The sequence below is a fragment of the Opisthorchis viverrini genome, assembly GCF_000715545.1.
Source record: "Opisthorchis viverrini unplaced genomic scaffold opera_v5_15, whole genome shotgun sequence".
Classification (NCBI taxonomy): Eukaryota; Metazoa; Platyhelminthes; class Trematoda; order Opisthorchiida; family Opisthorchiidae; genus Opisthorchis; species Opisthorchis viverrini.
Genome location: NW_008751671.1, coordinates 1291377 through 1309382, shown reverse-complemented (window position 1 = coordinate 1309382; position 18006 = coordinate 1291377). Strand labels below are relative to the sequence as shown.

Below are 18006 nucleotides of genomic sequence, written 5' to 3'. Positions count from 1 at the left end.
CGTGTCCTAATGTTCGTGTACCAATATTTTTGGCACCAAGTTGGTCAGTATTCTGTCATTCATTTGCTGCAGTTGGTCCGTGACTTTTATTTGTAGAAAGGTTGTTGTTGTTGTTTGGTTCAGTCGTTTCTCCTACCTCACTAACCAATGCTGTATTTTATCTCGCTTAAACATGTCACTGTTTTGATTAGATTTTCGTTGACAATCGTTGTGTCCTACTCATTCTTCATCCCGTGAATATGAGAAAGAGACTAGTGCTGTAGGTAGAGACTTGTTTCGGTGTTTAATTGCCTTGTCGGCCCTCTAAGACTTGCCCGGTTTTGAATAACCGGACCTTTCTGGATCGCGTCTGAAGTACTTTCAAGCACGCTACCGCCTGTTGCTCTATGAGTGTCCAAGGATAACTAACCAAAGTAGACGATCCCGTCGATATGTTTGTGGCCAGCTGAATGGTTCTCATCACCTACTCGGCGTTGAGCAGTTTAGGTCGACTGATCGAGCTGATTTGTTGAACCCGAAACAGAGAAAACGGTGGTGGACTGTTGATGAATTTTCATCAACCTCATAAACAACACAGTAATTGAATACAATATTGTCTGGACATGAGCGAATGTCTTATGTGACACTAAACGAAGCATCCGATGGTTAATCTTCTGTTGGTTGTTTAGAGACTTTCCATGTTTATGATTATCAAATTTCTCTTTTTCTGATTTCTGTGTATACAGCTGAAGTTCCAAAAGTTTGCAATGGTCATGGGGAGTACATGGCTGGCGCGTGTCGCTGTTATCCAGAATGGAAAGGACGGGAATGTGAAGTGCTCTGGTCCGAGTGTCTGGATCCCACCTGTTCGGGTAATGGACAATGCGTGACTGGCGAATGTCAGTGCTATCCGGGCTTTTCTGGGGAACTGTGTGAAACGAGTAAGTTTATCACAATTTGGTCGTATGATTGTAGCCAATTTATGATGCCATTGTGAAGTGTAATCTCCATGCTCAGCTGGCCCTTTGATCCTCACCATTGGAATGGCCTGACAACCAGTTTGATGTTCAGGTCTCGTCCGATCTCACAGTATGTTAGTTTTTCTCAATCATCAGTGTGAGCTCTTTACAGTTGTCCTAAAATCCAGATGTTTTTACATTGATAGGTCCGATACCAACGAAGTAATGGTCTCCTCTCCTAAAAGGCGTTGTTTACGATGTTCCCCGTCCTAGCATTACTGGGTCATATTTTACTGCAGACTCCGTCCCGAACGGGGTCCGTCCTCGTTGTGGCGAAACCACCAATCTCTCCGTATAATGGTTTGACAACTCCGCTCGCCAGTTCACCGAAGGTCTTCTAAAAATAATACCACGTGACAAGATAAACCTTATCGCGATCGTATACATTGATTTCGAAATCCTCTTGTTGACTAGACCTACTGTTTGCTCCTTATCAGATCTAATTCACAGCTGTCATCGCTTCCGTAATATGTACAAGAAGAATGCTTGACACCGGTCTCTGTTCCATCCACATGTATTCGCGCACATGCACACATGTTGTCCATGGCATGACGTGTCTTTATACACAGACAGTGCTTACTAAATGTGCTCACCAAATGTCTGCGGACAAACCCGCATTGTCTTTACGACTGACTCTGGTAACGCTCTCACACGGGATAGAATTTTCTACATTCATGTACACTGGAGGGCGTATTGTTTTATCGTGCGTCCGACCGATCGATATTGGCGGAGAAATTGATAGACAGATGGATTTCGTGAAGTTTGATTTGTTGGTGGCTAGTCGCCACATGTCAAATCGAACTGCAGGCTGCTTGGGCCACACCCTAGATTGCGCGACGCGAACGCGTGTTGGCTACGCCAATCTCAAGTTTGTGGATAACTCTGCTTTGGTGCGAACTAGCCAATGCAGTCCCACTAAGGCAGGTGGAGACTCTTATATATGGGTGAAAGGAAGAAGGCCTTCACTACAGAGTTGTTTATTAGAAAACACCAACTGAATATACTACTCGAGTGCCTCATCAGTAGTATCCACCGTTCCACGGGTAGTTTCCACACCGTTTCACCGCAACTAGCCGAAAATCATATCCCCGGTACATGATTCTAGTCGCTCGAAGTATTGTCAGCATAACTAGTGTAATTGCCATCACTTTTCTCTTATTCATACCTTAAGGCGACTCTCTCCGGAGGTGGACTGAGTCGGCTTGTGAAATGTTACGTAGTAGTTGCCCAAGAGCAGCGACTGGCGACTCGATCTGTAAACATAGTGATCCAAAGGTAACTCCTTTTACATTCCCCTAGAACACGTTCTCCAACTATTGTCGAATCTCATGGCACTAACCCGATTCTTCTTACCTCTCAGTGATATCATCGGTATGATTAAGGATTTAAGGTCGACTTGCTAATTTCAGCGTTGTTTTTGCACACCACAGATGTCAGTACCTCTGTCGCGACAAGTTAGAACCCCAGTTCCTCATTACAGTTTTACCACATTGGGCTTATTCGATAACTTTCATGTGATTCAATTCGTGTTTCGTGTTACTGAACTCAATTTAACGCGTGAGTCAGCTCGCCTGATCAGTCTAGCACCGTACAGTGACACTGTCTTCAGACAGATCATCCTACAAACCACCGTTGTGTGGTTTTCAGCATTTGTTGCTGAGCAACTCAAGGATTAAAGCGTACGCTTTCAAACGGACGGTCCTAACTTTCAGAATCACCTTAATTAGGGGTTTCGTCCTGTAAGTGAAGCCACCCCCTGCTGAAAAGCCAAGAAGATCTGCACAGTTGTTTCATCCTTATCGAGACTATAAGCAGTAGGCATCTCACGAAACTCCAGTGAATTTCGAACCCGCGACCTCCGGGCTAGTAATTTAAACACTTAACCCTTTGGCTGCAAGCTGCTGATCAGCAGCGTAGTTAACTCGTACTACAACGCGACTCATCATTCAATCCCAATCTATGTCACATGGTTACATGCTAACAGACCTCTCACGGAAGCTTCACTCGTCTTGTGAAATTACTCTTCCTCTGAGCTGCTTATAGATTATTGGTAGTGTGAGGGATTCCAGAATTTTCAATGGACATTTCGTCCTATGGAACCGATCTCCGCTGAAGTGTTTCTCGGTTTCGCAGCATAGATTGACTTCACTTACCGGGCGAAATCTCGAATAAAAGATTTAAGATCTCCTTACACTATCAATCATCTTGATTGGTCCTCCCATTGGCCCCTAGTGCTTCCTTGTAATCGAGTAACAGCAGTGCACCAATAGCGTGTCACGGCTGGTTGCGCATTCAAATCTCTCGTTGGAAGCAATATGGCGGGATTCTGTTCGACGCGTCTGGCTGGACAGTGACATCGGTAAAGAGTCTCCTTGTCAACTCAGCTGTATTAATCCCACTAAGCGGATGTTTGCAAATCTACGGCAGGAGTTGCGTCCCACTTACCGAATACGATTCATACCGCAGCATTCTCCAAACCCATGTGCGAAGCCGCATGGCTTATGTCAAAGTGGCTAGATCTAGGGCGTTAGATATCGTATCTACAGGCTCCAGTTTTCTGTTTGAACGCGCTCTAGGCAGACACCGACGCCAACCCTTCCGTACCGAGTTTTCGATCAACCCGGATTGAGCCTGATGATAAGTAATGACTGTTTGGCCATTGTCTCCATTCGGCGGCTCACGGCAGTATAGCTAGAAGCATTTAGCTAGCATTTCAGAATTAGCATTTTGCTGGCTGTTGATGGTCAACGAATAAAGCTTTGTCGTCTCCTGTCTACCAACTCTCCATGTTTGACCGATATGCAAATCTACAGAGTCGTACCTCTACATCCCCTTTCCAGTCATACACGGGCCTTATTTGATCCGTGTGAATCCGTCAACTGAAGACTCTTCATAACTACTGAACCCGATACGAATTGTGCTTGATGCGTTTAGAAGAACCGTCACACATTCGCATATCTATATCCACTCAACATTCGTTCCCTTCCTACTGATAGGTATGCTTTGGGCATACTGAATCAAATTCCCAACGTCCCAAAGTTTGTTCTGTACCGGTCCTGTCTCACTTCAGTAACATTGACTATCCTTTCGGATATCCTGTTACTCATCCATTGTCTTTCGTATGCCAGCTGTGCACCGAAAGAATCCCACAGCTAATTGCTTTGTTTTTCCCATTCGGATATATGCCTGAATTCACATCAACAATTAGCCTGCTCTCAGAACTTCGGATGCCCTCCAACATCCATGTGTGTCTCGTTTCAGCTACTGCCGCCAGCGTATTCCCACTACTTTTTCGTCTATGTCAATATTATGAGTTCTCACTGGTGTCTGTTGTGAATCCGCTTAGTCTACTGTCTCCAAACGGACACTTTTTCTAGCTTGTGCCAATGCTCCGAGTTGCGCTCTTCGGAATGGTATAATATGAATAAGCTTTTTCTATAATTTTTCTTATCCTCCGGATCAAACATCTATAATATATGCCTGTCGTTTCGATGGTCGCGTGTATCCGAGCTGGCAAGTAGCGTCTACTCTTTCTATAACTTTCTTATCCTCCGGATCAAACATCTATAATATATGCCTGTCGTTTCGATGGTCGCGTGTATCCGAGCTGGCAAGTAGCGTCTACTCGGCTGAGGTAGTATTCACTCATCCGTGATAGCACGCTTGGTTAGCTTGTCTTAGCGGAAAGCACTACCGTTAGAGCAACATCGATTGACATATAATTGAATTTCATTCACTTGTTCGGTCTCTCGATTCTCCGTTGTCCATTGAATTTGCTCTTCCGGGCAAGTTCAACCGGTAAGACCAGCTCATCAGTCATTTTTTCATCTCACCTGAGCTTCCTTTGAGACGTTTGCTTGAAAGTTTGTCCATTGTTGCAGCGTGGTGTCAGTTACAGCTCCAGCCGTAATATGACACGATCATCAGTTAGGCCACACGGTCGAATGACAGAACAATTAAATGGTTTCGTTACTAGACCAGTCGAGTTAAGCTGAGTCTTTCGTTGTTTTAATTTTATTGTTAATAATATTATTTATAAGTTTATATGTTGCAGCTGCAAACACCCAAGCTGGTACACCACCTTACCTCTCAAGCACTCGTCAATTTCACTTTCATTCATTTCAAAAGAGGGGGAATCCCCAGATATTTGTCATTTACGGCATTTAACACTCGGGAGTTAAAAAAATGTATTCTCTCTGGTGTCTTCTTGGATCCATGCACCAATTTTCTACACCTTAAGCCCTCTGGAACTGTTATTGTTTACCGCATCATAACCGTGGGCTATCTTTGCGTCTGTGAAGATGGAAACCATTGTTTTCCTTTGCCTCATCACACACACACACTCCTTTGACCTGATAGACCTTTGTTCAGTTGTCTCACTCACGCTCATCCTTCCGTTCTTTTGATAAATGAAAGTATTTCCTCATGCTCATGCGCTATTTGCCCTGGTTTCTCGAATCCTTTTGGAAGGAATCCTCTAGCAGGAATCATTGTCTGATCCCCACAGCCGGTACATAATAAGATTGATGTTACCTTGACGACAGTGCCACACTGACTGTTTTGTGCCGTAGCATCTGTTATTCCCTCAGGTGATGAGGCGCCGTGACATCCAAATAGATCCTCGTATTCATGGGATTTTTTCCTCGAAGGGCTTTTCGCATCACCAGATTTGCCGGCAGCCTCTCCCCCCGGCTATTCTGATTTTGTGCTCATATCCGGGCAATATTTATATGCTTTTCTTGGTGATGAAGCCGACTGCGTATATAAGTGGATCGCAGCCAAACAGAAAGGACGAGCAGAAAACTGAATGTGCGCGTTGCAGAACACCAAAAATACGTACAACTCTTACCCGGAAATCCCACGCAATATCAAGTTTCGGAAGAGAACCATCTACTTCTCTGTGTACATTAATGGACAACCACTGTTTTATCGGACGAAATTGAGCCGGTCAAGGAAGGCATATCGGTTCACCTACAACTGTGCCGTGCAAAAGCAATGACAATTCACTTGCCAACCACCCGTGTCAGTCGGAACGAGGGCCAGCCATGTGGTTCTTTCTGGCTTACAAACATCAACAAACAACAGCGTGGTCCGTTGAACTCATTACCCAGATGTGACCGTCTAACCTTAATCAATCAAGCAACCCTCTGAATGTTGACTTTACAGCGATGAATATCAGTCGGTCCCAGGCGAATTTCGCCTACGGTGATCGAAATGCTCTGAAATTAAAAAAATTGTCTGTGAGGTTGTGTCACTCTATCAATGAGTAACCCAGTATTGTGTGTTCACCTTGTTTCAGAAACTTGCATTTCCCCAACTTGTTCCGGTCACGGAGTTTGCCAACAGGGTAACTGTCGCTGTTTCAGTGGATGGTCTGGGCGAGCGTGCGAAGTTTCTATCCCAGTGATGCAGACGGCCAGCTTTCTAGGCACCCCAGCTCGGAGGAATCAACCTACAGATAACTGGAACTCAAAGGCTGCTGGCCGCTCAGCAACGAGCTCTCCTCTATTGTTAGATGCCCGTGATAACGTTCGTAAGTTTACTCTAAAACATTTTCACCATTCTGAATCTAATGGGAATACTTCCTTGTTTACTGACAGTATCAATGTTTACCTTTTCTCTTTCTATGCCAGCTTGTTCGCTCGACTGCGGTCCACACGGTACGTGTGTATTTGACTCGATCAACAATATGCGATGCCAATGTGTTGCCAAGTGGACTGGACAGCGTTGTAATCAAGAAGTCTGTTCCCCCAGTTGCTTTGCGCACGGGCATTGTTCGAATGGTACCTGCATCTGCCAGCCGGGTTGGAACGGAAAGCACTGTACCTTGGGTGAGTGATTCAGACATGCTCACCGGGACACGCTCATTACGACGAGTTTTCTAGTAGCATATCTTAAAATGCCTTTCTGAATATGTTGAAGTTGGTCCATCGCGTTTTGAATTCATTTCAATTCAACCACCCCCAACTAGCATGGCTTTTGTTTGAATTCCTGCTTTCGGCTGGTCATTTGTGGAGATGCGGCACGCTGTGATCTCATGAAAAGATGGTTTCGTTATTATCTACAGGTATTAAATGGTCGTGTGTTTCCACATCCACCCTAGCATTTTGCCACACCTCTTCACTATAAGCCCTATGTGATTTACTTGTTGAAAGGTCAAAGTCTCCTTGTTTGTTATGTGTGCTAGCTTACTTGAGGCTCAGTATTCCCTGCCAACATACTTCACCATTATCCTGCGTTTTTATACTATCTACTTACGGGTAGTTCCGATTTTCCTATCTCCTTGTGATTGTTCTCGTTGTTACGGACTGTCCTATCGTCTGATTTGTGTTTCATCCCATGTAGATGGATGCCCCAACCAGTGTAGCGGTCATGGACAATGTGTGCTCGACAAACTCATGGCTGCCTATCATTGTCAATGTGCATCTGAATGGAAGGGAAGTGCGTGTCAAGTTCAGACTGAAGTGGCTTGCGATGATCACCAGGACAATGACCAAGGTATATAGATTAGGTTTACTGTTTTCTTGATGTCCCGTTGCTCTTCCGGTGCCTATCGCTTCGGTAATCATCTGTTGATGCATACTAACCTCGGCCTCATTCAGGCCCATCTGATGTATTGCTTCTCTAGTCTTACGATCATAAGCAAACCTTTCTCGAGTTTTGTTCTCTCAGTTTACACAAACTGAATGAAGTGCTAATAAGAACTGATCGTCGACTTGACTCTTCAGGTGAGGTGTAACCATTCCACCCTAGTTTTTAGTTTCAACTCTTTCTTCACGAAATGCACGGGAATCTGGTGAGTACTGGTGAGAATCATGTGCCTGTCGGTGTTGACTTCATGTATATAGGTTGTAAACAAGTAACTCGTTCTGTGAGCACACTACAGTTTGCTTCGTGTAGCTGTCGTTCGATTAGACTCCGTCAGTGTTCCCCTGTCCTACAAATATTGTGTGTCGTCAATAGACAGACCAGCTGATCTCAGGAGTCATTTGACCTGTCAATAACAAGCCCAATTGATGAGCCACACTATATCGTGTCGGAAGTTTCAAGTGTTCTAGCTACTTTCGGTACATATTGCCCATATCTGTCACAGATCGGTAAATTTCAGGCTGCCTCCAGCGATTGAGAAAATCTGTTACGTAGCGCGCAACACCACATACGGGTGCCCCTGTGCATCGTCCCTTCTGTTATTCTCCTTCCCCCACACATCCTAATGATTGGATGTAACAAGATCTCTTCGGTTTCAGCTGGGTGTCCCAGAAAAGACTATCTATGGTTAAGATGCGAGTTTTGGTCTAACTAATCCAGCTAATCGGCTGACTATTGGTGGGCAGTCAGAAAGTTTAGCTTGATTAGTCACTGCTCCTCTCGGAGGACCTGATAATTACCACATCGTGGACTCGGGATTTTACCGCATTTTTAGGGAAAAGGTGTGGTCCAATGTTAAAAACCCTTGGTCACAGGAACGCCCTCGTCCTCACTGAGCGTAGAAAGGTCGCACACATGACCTTAGATTAACAGTTTCAGGCTGTTGCTCTGCAGACTTCGCATAAGCCGTCCTATTTGAGCAACTGCCGATCTCTATTTCAGGTATGAATCTTGGTTTGACTAACTATTAACTGGTTCGGACGATCACTACTGGTAGGTAGTCAGCGGTCTGCTAGCTAATCATCGATTATCGCAGGATGCTTGGGATTTGGCCACACCTTTGCTGCCCTATTTGTTTCATGTTAGGTCCGGCGAAGCATCAGTGACAACACTGATGTTTCTGTCTTCGATGATGATAATGAGAGGTCCAGATAGTAGGCCTTCGATTCCTCGATGAGAACCTGAACCTGACGGCTTGAGGTTACGGTATATTACCGGACGCCTCTTTTGTGCGCGTAATCCCAAAAATCGCACACACCTCGACAACTCACTGGGCTCCCATCAGGACTTTCCGCTGATTGTCACTGGAACGCCGCCCCATAACAAGGACATCGGGCATCAATACGTTGCTAACGTTTCCGTGTGCACAGTTGTTAGCTTACTTAAACATCAGCTGTCAGCTCATTACTTTCTGGTCGTGAATCATTGCGAACGCATCCACCAACCTCTCAAGTTATGCGCTGTTGCCACTTGAAACAGCTCTCCTTATCCAGTAAAGAAAAGGAATCGTTGGTGTTCTTTTGCTGCTGAAATAGTTTCCGGATATAAGGCTAACTGAAATCCCCCCGAACTTCAATGTATGGAGGCACTTTTTTCATAACATGTTTCCTCCCGCCGATGTGATGTTCCTTTTATTGGACGGCTATGACAGTTAGTTTAGAACGCTGGACAATCGGAGAGAAAAGGGATAGGACGATGCTATTGTTTAGATAACATGCCGACAATGGGGGTTCCAATTCATTTGCGGATGATGACAGAAAGACAATATCACCGAGGATAGTAAGCTCCGGTTCTCCCGTCTAGCGATCATTCGTACCGCCCGCATTCGAACTGGGAAGCGAATTTGAGGAAATCTAGGCTGTCCCCGCAATACTCCCGGTCTGTCGCAATTAGTAATGACTGTGTCTGAATGGCTATCGATAAGAAGCAAAAAATCAATAAATCAACTGAACACCCTGTTTGTGTTTCACTCGAAAATCACTTTTCGTCTAGTTCTTATGGGATCATTGGATTAAGTGTGCACTGCGTTTTGTTTGAAAAAATTAGCCCACTATTGACGGGAGAAAGGCTACGCTGGTTAGTCCACAAACTCTGTATATCAGGTAATCAACTTCCCCTTGAATTCTTTTCGCCCAGTTATGCGCAAGGAGAATGACTCAAAGGTGGTTAGTTTATGGTCCCAGGACAACTTATGGAAACCCACTCATTCTTATAACTTCGGTCCTCTTGACGAGATATGTTTGGACGAGATACATCAGTGGTAAAGAACACTGATGAAAATGACCTAATCACCTATCTGTTGGTGTCCCTACGTCAATGCTCAGCGCTTACCTTCTCACTTCAACGGAATTGTCAAGCTACCCTATACAGATGAACTGGCTATGCAGTTGCCTTCAACTTGTAACTGTCTTCCCTTCCATCGGCTGTTCTTCGTATATGCTTCCTAGCCGACAAACAGAAACTCGCCTGAACCTACCCGAATTGTGCATGTCACCCTTACGTGATACACCATGGCCTATCAAATGCATATTTGATTAATCTTACTTGACGGGTCTTCATGACGGTTCTGTGCATTTCATTGTTACTAGGCTTTGATGATTACTTCTCTTTCTGGCTACCAGGGTCACGTACGTGCCGCCTATCGACTGTGATTGTCTTACTCACTTTGCTGTTTGCTCGTTCACCGAACTTGGCAATTAGAGTAGGTCGGCAAGCAAAGCAACAACGAAGCAGCGTACTTGAGCTACCCATCTCCCGTTACATATTACATCCTACCCACTCTGGGGCAATTGCAAACTGTGTTTCACGTGACAGAAGTCAAGTCTCTAATTCACTTTCTAGATGGCTTGATTGATTGTTTGGATCCCGACTGTTGCGCTTCGTCTCATTGTCGAGCTCTGGCTCGTTCTTCGGATGGGAGTGCCGCAGAAGCGAGAGAAAGTTGCGCGCACAGTGAGCCGTTTCACTATCGCTTGCTGATAACCCAAATGGCTCAACCAGGCAGCACCTTTTACGGAAATTTGGAATTCTTGCTTCGCCGAGACCGAGTAGTGGTGGATAATCTGGATCCCAGGTATGTCCTTATTTACGCAAATGGTGTGCTGCCCCATGGTTGTTCCTTGTCACCTCGGGTGATTCCACCTATAAGAGCAAGGGGTGGAAATACATATTCATGGCCATGTTCCATATTTGCGGCTCTGTAAGCTGTTGCACCAAATTTGTTAGATACTTCTAAGGAACCACTCTTCAGAAAGAAGCACTCTTTCCCCTTCGGGTTTTCTTATAATGAGGATTATTGACCGTAAGAAGCGTCAGACACTCAGTCACTTTCGCGGATATACGATCTCTCGCTCTCTGCATAACGGCGTATCAGTTCCATATGAAAACGAGTAGGCGATGGATACCTTCAGTTTTCCACTGTTGACTTTCTGTTGAGTGTCCTTATTTATACCCCCAACAAAGTCGCTCCTCCCATTGACTGAAAAAGCTAAGTATTGCCCGTCCGAGCCAAACAGCTTAGCGTGTCCGCCATGTCACTGTGTTTCTCGACTTAATTCATCATCACATGTGATATCAAAACATTCTGTCAGTTTTATCAGCATCAAATCTAAATCTCTCAGGTGCTCATCAACTTTGTTGCCAGTGAGCACAGGTCTTACGGATATTTTTGGAGAAACATTTGAATTGCTAGACAGCAAATTGGACCAGCTGTGACTGCTTGACTTTACACAGCCAGGAAGTGTGGACGACAAACCACCGTTTTGTGTAGACAGAGAATACCACAGGGTTCGCCCCAGGTTTGGCGAATATTGATTAGGTGTAGGGGGCAACTGCCGTTCACTGTTCTCCGGATCAGAGACGTCGAACCAATACTTAGCTGTCTTTCCATAACAACTCCAAAGTGAAATACTGGGTTGTGTTGAAGGGATGGTTCCGTATCAGAGGGCAAGGCACTAAAAATGATCTAATGCAAGCCCAGCAGTCTAGTATGGACGACTCGAGATAGCTTAGCGCTTAGTGCTTAGTTGTTAAGATGTGAGTCATTCTGAAATACTCCTTGGTTTGTTTGAGTGTTTCAGACCTACATAAATGATTCAAACCGAGCTGTATTTTGTCCGCCATACTGCTTCATGTGTCCTTCGGCGGAAAAGAGTGTGCGAAATGAATTCAGCTCGCAAATTTGTTCTTACTGCTGCGTTGTTCAACTTGCCGAAAAGTCTGTGGTTCGAGTCCACCTCTTGATTTTTTGTCACCCCTTCCTTCTCTCGGGCAATCTGGTATTTTGTACCTCTTGGTCTTTTCTTATTGGAGGACAACTGCGTACTTAAAAGATGCCATAGCTGAACGATCTGAGATTAGAGTTTGATGCAGATTGAATTCCTAAGTCACTCCAACCGAAGCCGGTTTGGTCTTTTGCGCAATATGATTGATACAATTCCAATTAGGTTAGGTGGCTTAGCTCAACGCACATGAAGATGCATCGATGCTGTCCTCTCAACGTTCATGGACAGCCTGACAGTATTGATAGTGGTTCTCGGAAGGACAGCATGAAGTAGGTACTTTCGAGGGTTTCTGTCCATATTACCTTTGAACTTTTCACTGACTGGTCGCATCTGTTAGAACGATGAGTGATTCTGTTTCGTGCTTCGTTAATATCCTCAACTTATTTGAATTTTTGAACAAGTTCTATGAAACCCCTGTTTGGTCGCATCGATTCTAACAATTACTGATCAGATTCCGTCTCCATCGATTTTTGGTGGAATTTTGGTCTTTCTGATGCATAAAAGGAAGCCCTGCACTGGCTAAAAACAGTACAAAACAACCCATATACCATATCTGTTATCGTTGCCCTCGTCGCCGGAGCAAATACTTTCGCCAACCTCTCTGTTGTCATGGCAATCTTTCTTTTTATTTCCCGTGCACACACGTGCCCATGCCTGTACCTGCCAAGCCTCCAATCCATGTGCCCTGTTGGGTGAAATTTCTCGGGCTATGCTCCTCAGCTTGTGCGCATGTCATGCGTAATGATCAGACATGGTAACTGAGTTGTCTGTAAGTGGCGTTTGAGTGTTACTGCTGTACCAAATACACCTGTGCCTGGTGAGGCTTGCTTCCCGTGTCCGCTGACATGCAGTCAGATTGACCATATCCTGTCTGAACCTGTTCGATCATATCCTAGAGGTAAACCACTGCTTTACCTTGTTTACGACTGCAGTGCTCCCATGGTGACTAGTATGACTGTGTGCTTGCACAGATCGATCGCATGGAATGAGCTTCCCATCGTTCCGCGATATGACTTTACCGTTTTTTTTCGAATTTGTAATACAACCTTGGAAGGGTTTCGCATTTTCTCCTTCCATAGTAAGACAACAACCTTCTTTCTCCCTCCCTCCAATATCATCGAGTTTCCGGAGTCCTTTATTTCTATGAAAACAAAGGGAATGACTGAAAGCTGTTGCTCTCTATAATGGTATCAGATTCTCGTGCTGTCTTGTCCGAATGTAATGTGGGAATAACGACTCCGTGACTGATCCATTATTGATCAGTTTCTTTGGAAGACGATCACATTGATGTGTTTGTAAGCATCTCATAAGGCGAAGGTAGCTAGCTTGTGAAACTAGCAAGGTACTCAAAAAAGAACCGGAACTATTGTTGTGAAAGAATTATGTGTTTTCACCCGTGACTTCGATGCTCAACAACACGAAGCCACGTGTTCCATGTTAGTCATCCCTAGGCAAAGAATATACCAGCTCCAAGGGGTTGGATTACAGAAGTGAACACTTTGCGGGCAGGTATCGATTCATTTTTGTCCTCGTTTGAGCTCATGGAATTCGTTCTTATGCGGTACAACTGAGACCACCACGTTTTTGGACACCCTCTTTGTGTATGTTGAATATCATCTGTACTGCATCGTGCCGTTCGACCAAATATCAAATGCATGTTCACATCATAGGTAACAATCGAGCACATTCGTCCATCCACCCAGACCGACGATGATTCACATCAGACCAACAATTATCTGTTTATATATGTGTGTGACTCATCCACCTCAACTCTGGATGACGCTCTAGAAACTCAGACCACTTCACCCGAATCTCGCACAAAATTGAATTAAAGGCACATCCCTTGCTCGTTTTCTGCCAAAGCTTAGCGCAAACAAAGCCCGATTGGTGACGGTTAAGCTCGACTTATTGGCTGTTTATTTTCTGTCAGTGTTTAAATGGGTTTTTGCTCACCGTCCTGCCTCTCATATGCATGGCGAACCTTTCTATGCTGAATCTGAGTCCACCTGTCGGTGGGTTTCACTCACTCCTGGCCCGCTTTATTTAAATTGCGGCCTTGGTCACATTAACCTAAGGAAGAGATACACGTTCGATACCCTGGATTTTGTCATCACGACCTACATAACTGTAATTTCCTTTTTTTCAACAAAAAACGAGCATGCCTAAACGAAATCACCCGTTTCTTGAAACGTCTACGTAGCTTGATCGGGTTAGTTTCAAAAACTAGCGTGCGGTGGGAACTTATTAGAGAATTTATGGTAAATTGGACGAAAACAACTCAGTTGATGATTGCACATTTCTGGTGTCAATAATTCACTTGATGCTGAGTATCTGCTTCCCGGTGCTTTCCCGAATTTTCAATGATTTTGATGACCGATGAAATTCTCTCATCTGCCACGAACAGTGGGAATGTCGATTGTCTATTGACCAGTTCTGTTTTCTTCTACACCGTTTGATTGTGATCCAGTACCGAACTTACATACCACATCATCCATCACTAAAGCAACAGCCAACCTAAACCAAGTACTAGTTGTATAGTGATTCCAGCTGTCGCACTGGTAAAGTAACGCCGCCAAAGTGGACGCCGATTTGTTTACGCGTTGTTGACAATTCGGTGGAAACAACGTTTCAGGTGTGCATGATGCATATAAACATGACCCGACATTCGCGCAGGTCATTTCGTGTGTGTGTGTGTGTGTGTATCCCGACATTCCGCAGGTCATTTCGTGTGTGTGTGTGTGTATGTGTAAATCAGATCCAATTATCCGAACAGGTGATATGGATAACGTTGTTATTGACTTTGACGATTTGGCAATTGTGTTCCTGTCGTTGTTATTGTTGTCTCACTTAGTAACAAAATTCGCATAGTTTTCTCATTCTTTCCTAACGTTCCCTGTCCTAGACTCATTTCTGTTGTACGCGGTACGGTTCGCCAATGGGACAGTACTCCTTTCTGGGGAGTTCGCGTATCAGATCAACAAAAGATGCGTAATGGCTACACACTGACGGATGAACAAGGAAGGTGAGTGGAATGTCTAAAACCATTCGTGGATCACACTGCATCGTTACAGAACGATGGCTTCTGTTGTCGAGCAAAGCCCTCCAGCAAAGCGACTCTGAGGACCCTATTGCTCGGCCAGGAGTGAAGAGCGCCGAGCTCTCATGGTGTGAATAGTCATGTGATTGAGCAGTTTAGAGTGCTACTGTTCGCTTTCGTACGAGTATGAGGATGGTAGGATATCTACTCCAAGCAACCGACATTCGCATATCCACGGAAGTAGCGATTCTGCCTTCCTTTGGGGAAGGCAGATTAGAGCCTAGTACGACTCAATCACATCACTAGGAGAAATAAATCTATGTTTTGTTCTCTAGGCCAAACGAGTTCTCACACCCAAATTCACTAGGTCTTTAGACTCTACTTGAGAAAACCCCGTCATGCATTATCTTTCCGTTTGAAGGACGAAGGTGGACACTTCAAATCAATCAACTAACCTAAAAACTAACCGTCTTTCAAAACCACAATTAAACACGAAGGTAACTAGTGTACTTAGGATCGTTACAGGACCACTTACACTCGACACCCGTAAAGTCAGTGCCGTACCGTGTAAGGAGAATAGTGCCAGACCTGAGGGTTATCTTGTCGATGTTGCGGCGTTCAGTGACATAAAACTTGCAGAATAGAAAAAAAACCACTTAGAGCTGGACCCGAATACAATTCCTCCTGGAAAAAATGTGGAGAGCAATTGATGTAAACACAGTAGGATTTGCAGCACCTAGACACCCGTTTTCAAAGCCTATCAGTGAACTGAATTGCAACAATCCAAGTATACCCGCAACTTGAATTCGCTTCGCTTATGACCACCTATGCGCCCACATTCTGAAGATGACGAAAACGAGTTTCACACCCAGCTTTCTAACGACGAACGATCGAAACCCGCCAATGTTTGTGGACGGGAAACTTGGAAGAACCTCCTGTTACTCAGCTTCCTTTGTCAGGGGTATGATGTTGAGCTGACATGAGGAACAGGAAAGTTACCAGAAGTACCAAGTTATCCAGTTCAGGGTTTGATGTAGTTTGAAGTAACTTGGCACATCAGGTAAACGTCAGGAATCCACGGAATAACTCAGATTTGGGTCCTGTTAATTGTTTCCAATAATCCGGTGGACCATGTTTAGTTACTTGAAAAATCCCATGAGTCGAATCATTCAAATAGAGGTTTACCAACAAAGGCGGTGCTGTGATCATCGTAATAGACTAATAAAATTGTGTAAACCTCAACTCGTGCACTTACGTCAACTTCTATGCACCAGGTTAGGAAAACTGTCATCCTGCTAAAAAGAATAATCGATCTACCTGAATGTCGGAGAACTGAAGGTTTTGTCAAGTGTAGTGGAATACCGGAAGCACAGTCGAAACGTAATTCATTGCGTGAAAAATGAACCGTAATGAAGTCACATGCTTAAAGTCGCATTGGAGATAATTGAGAGGGAGTCTGCAAGAAATCATCGAATCGACAAAAAGGACACTTGAACATAAGAATGCAGTTTCATTGAGATACTGAGAAACCCATCAAACTCATCTACCCAAGGAGAGTTTTGCGATCTAAGAACAAATCTCATGGAACGCTTTCGTGAACTGAAGAGTAAATGGAGGGTGAAACAAAGTGAACAAATCCAGTGGTCCGCGGATCGCCATCTTCATAAAAAATTCTCTGGAAGATTGAAGTAAACCTATGGATCTAAAATTCAAACCGCTCATCAGACGTTGAGTTGGATCAGACAAATCAAATTCCGACACATACAAACGAGAACTACATGAAGGATTTCTCAGCAGTCATAAAAAACTGCGGAGAGATGTCTGTTAAACTGTTTAGATTCGGTGGGCAAGGACTGCAATATGAATTTAATTTATTCAACTTGTTAAGCGGAGGCTACCTAACAGGACTACAATGATAGCAGAGGCCGACGAATGTCAGTCACCTTGGTTCCGTCTGTTCTGTAATACTGGCATGATTCCAACTCGTATTCCAACAAATCGGTATGATGCAGGCATTTCGAAGAATGACAGTGTAACCCATGACCTTCCAGCTTTGTCATTCTAATCCACACTTGTCTTCTCAACTGTTTCTGAACTACCTGGCCATGGCTAATTTTTGTTACTTATTTCATTGTAATTATGTCCGTAGGACTCGAAAGCCGAGCACATTTACCCGACTCAGTAAAGATGAAGCCGAAGTTTAGCTCTGGTATCGTTTTTTATGCATGAGTGTTATATACCTGACCAGGTTCTCCATACCTAAAAAAAGCATCCAAAAAGTCACATTTGAGTCCGGACTGCAGACCTCACTGTTAGTAATTTACACCCTAACCACGAGGCTACCCCATACCCACCAGATTACGTGCACCTGATGCGGTATATCACTGGAGTGTATATTCATTAGAAAATGGTCTTTACACTCAGATTTGCCTGGGTGCATAAATAACGTATCTTGGAAACGGCCTATGCGCATTGAAATTTGTTCGCTACTGACACTTGCCTCGTCCTCAAAGTCACCACCCTAACTCCGTCCCCGAAGATGGTGAATTTACCATAATGTTCCACCATGTTTTCTCTTTTAGATTTGATCTGCTGGTGGAAGGTGGATCTATAGTAAAACTGGAATTCTTACGCTATCCAACCCATCAGTTCTCTGCTGTATATCATCTCTATGTACCTGTCAATGAAATCGTCATCTTGGGAGATTTCTACATGTATGATGCCCAATTCTCTGCAACGATTGCCCCCGGGCTCACCTCAACACCGAATGCCACCGGTGGTCTGTTGTCCCCCTCACCGTTGATGCACGACCTGTGGGTTAGCGGAAAGTTTGTGCCTGACGACTTTGGCGATTGGAAAACCTGTTTGCAGGATGGTGTGCACGCACTCACTGCTTATAGTGGACTTCTTGTTGAAGTCGAACGCCGAACAGATTCCGTTGCGTTCTGCGTGGACTCCACTAAATCATTGTGTGTCAACAGTGCCGGTGTTTTGTCCTATGCTATCCCGCTCCATGTAAGTTGTGAACCGTCATCTTCCG

The 18006-nt window shown here is 44.5% G+C and overlaps 1 protein-coding gene across 1 annotated transcript in view; it reads left to right on the top strand.

Moving 5' to 3' along the window:
• The window catches only part of T265_01396 (hypothetical protein), a gene marked incomplete at both ends in the record, with an annotated part of 130863 nt that overhangs the window by 73632 nt on the left and 39225 nt on the right, over positions 1 to 18006 (top strand). Inside the window, 5 exons of the mRNA XM_009165422.1 lie at positions 726 to 920; positions 6427 to 6531; positions 10488 to 10719; positions 14832 to 14951; positions 17549 to 17981. Coding sequence (XP_009163686.1) covers positions 726 to 920; positions 6427 to 6531; positions 10488 to 10719; positions 14832 to 14951; positions 17549 to 17981 — 1085 coding nt within the window. The remainder of the gene's footprint in view (positions 1 to 725; positions 921 to 6426; positions 6532 to 10487; positions 10720 to 14831; positions 14952 to 17548; positions 17982 to 18006) is intronic.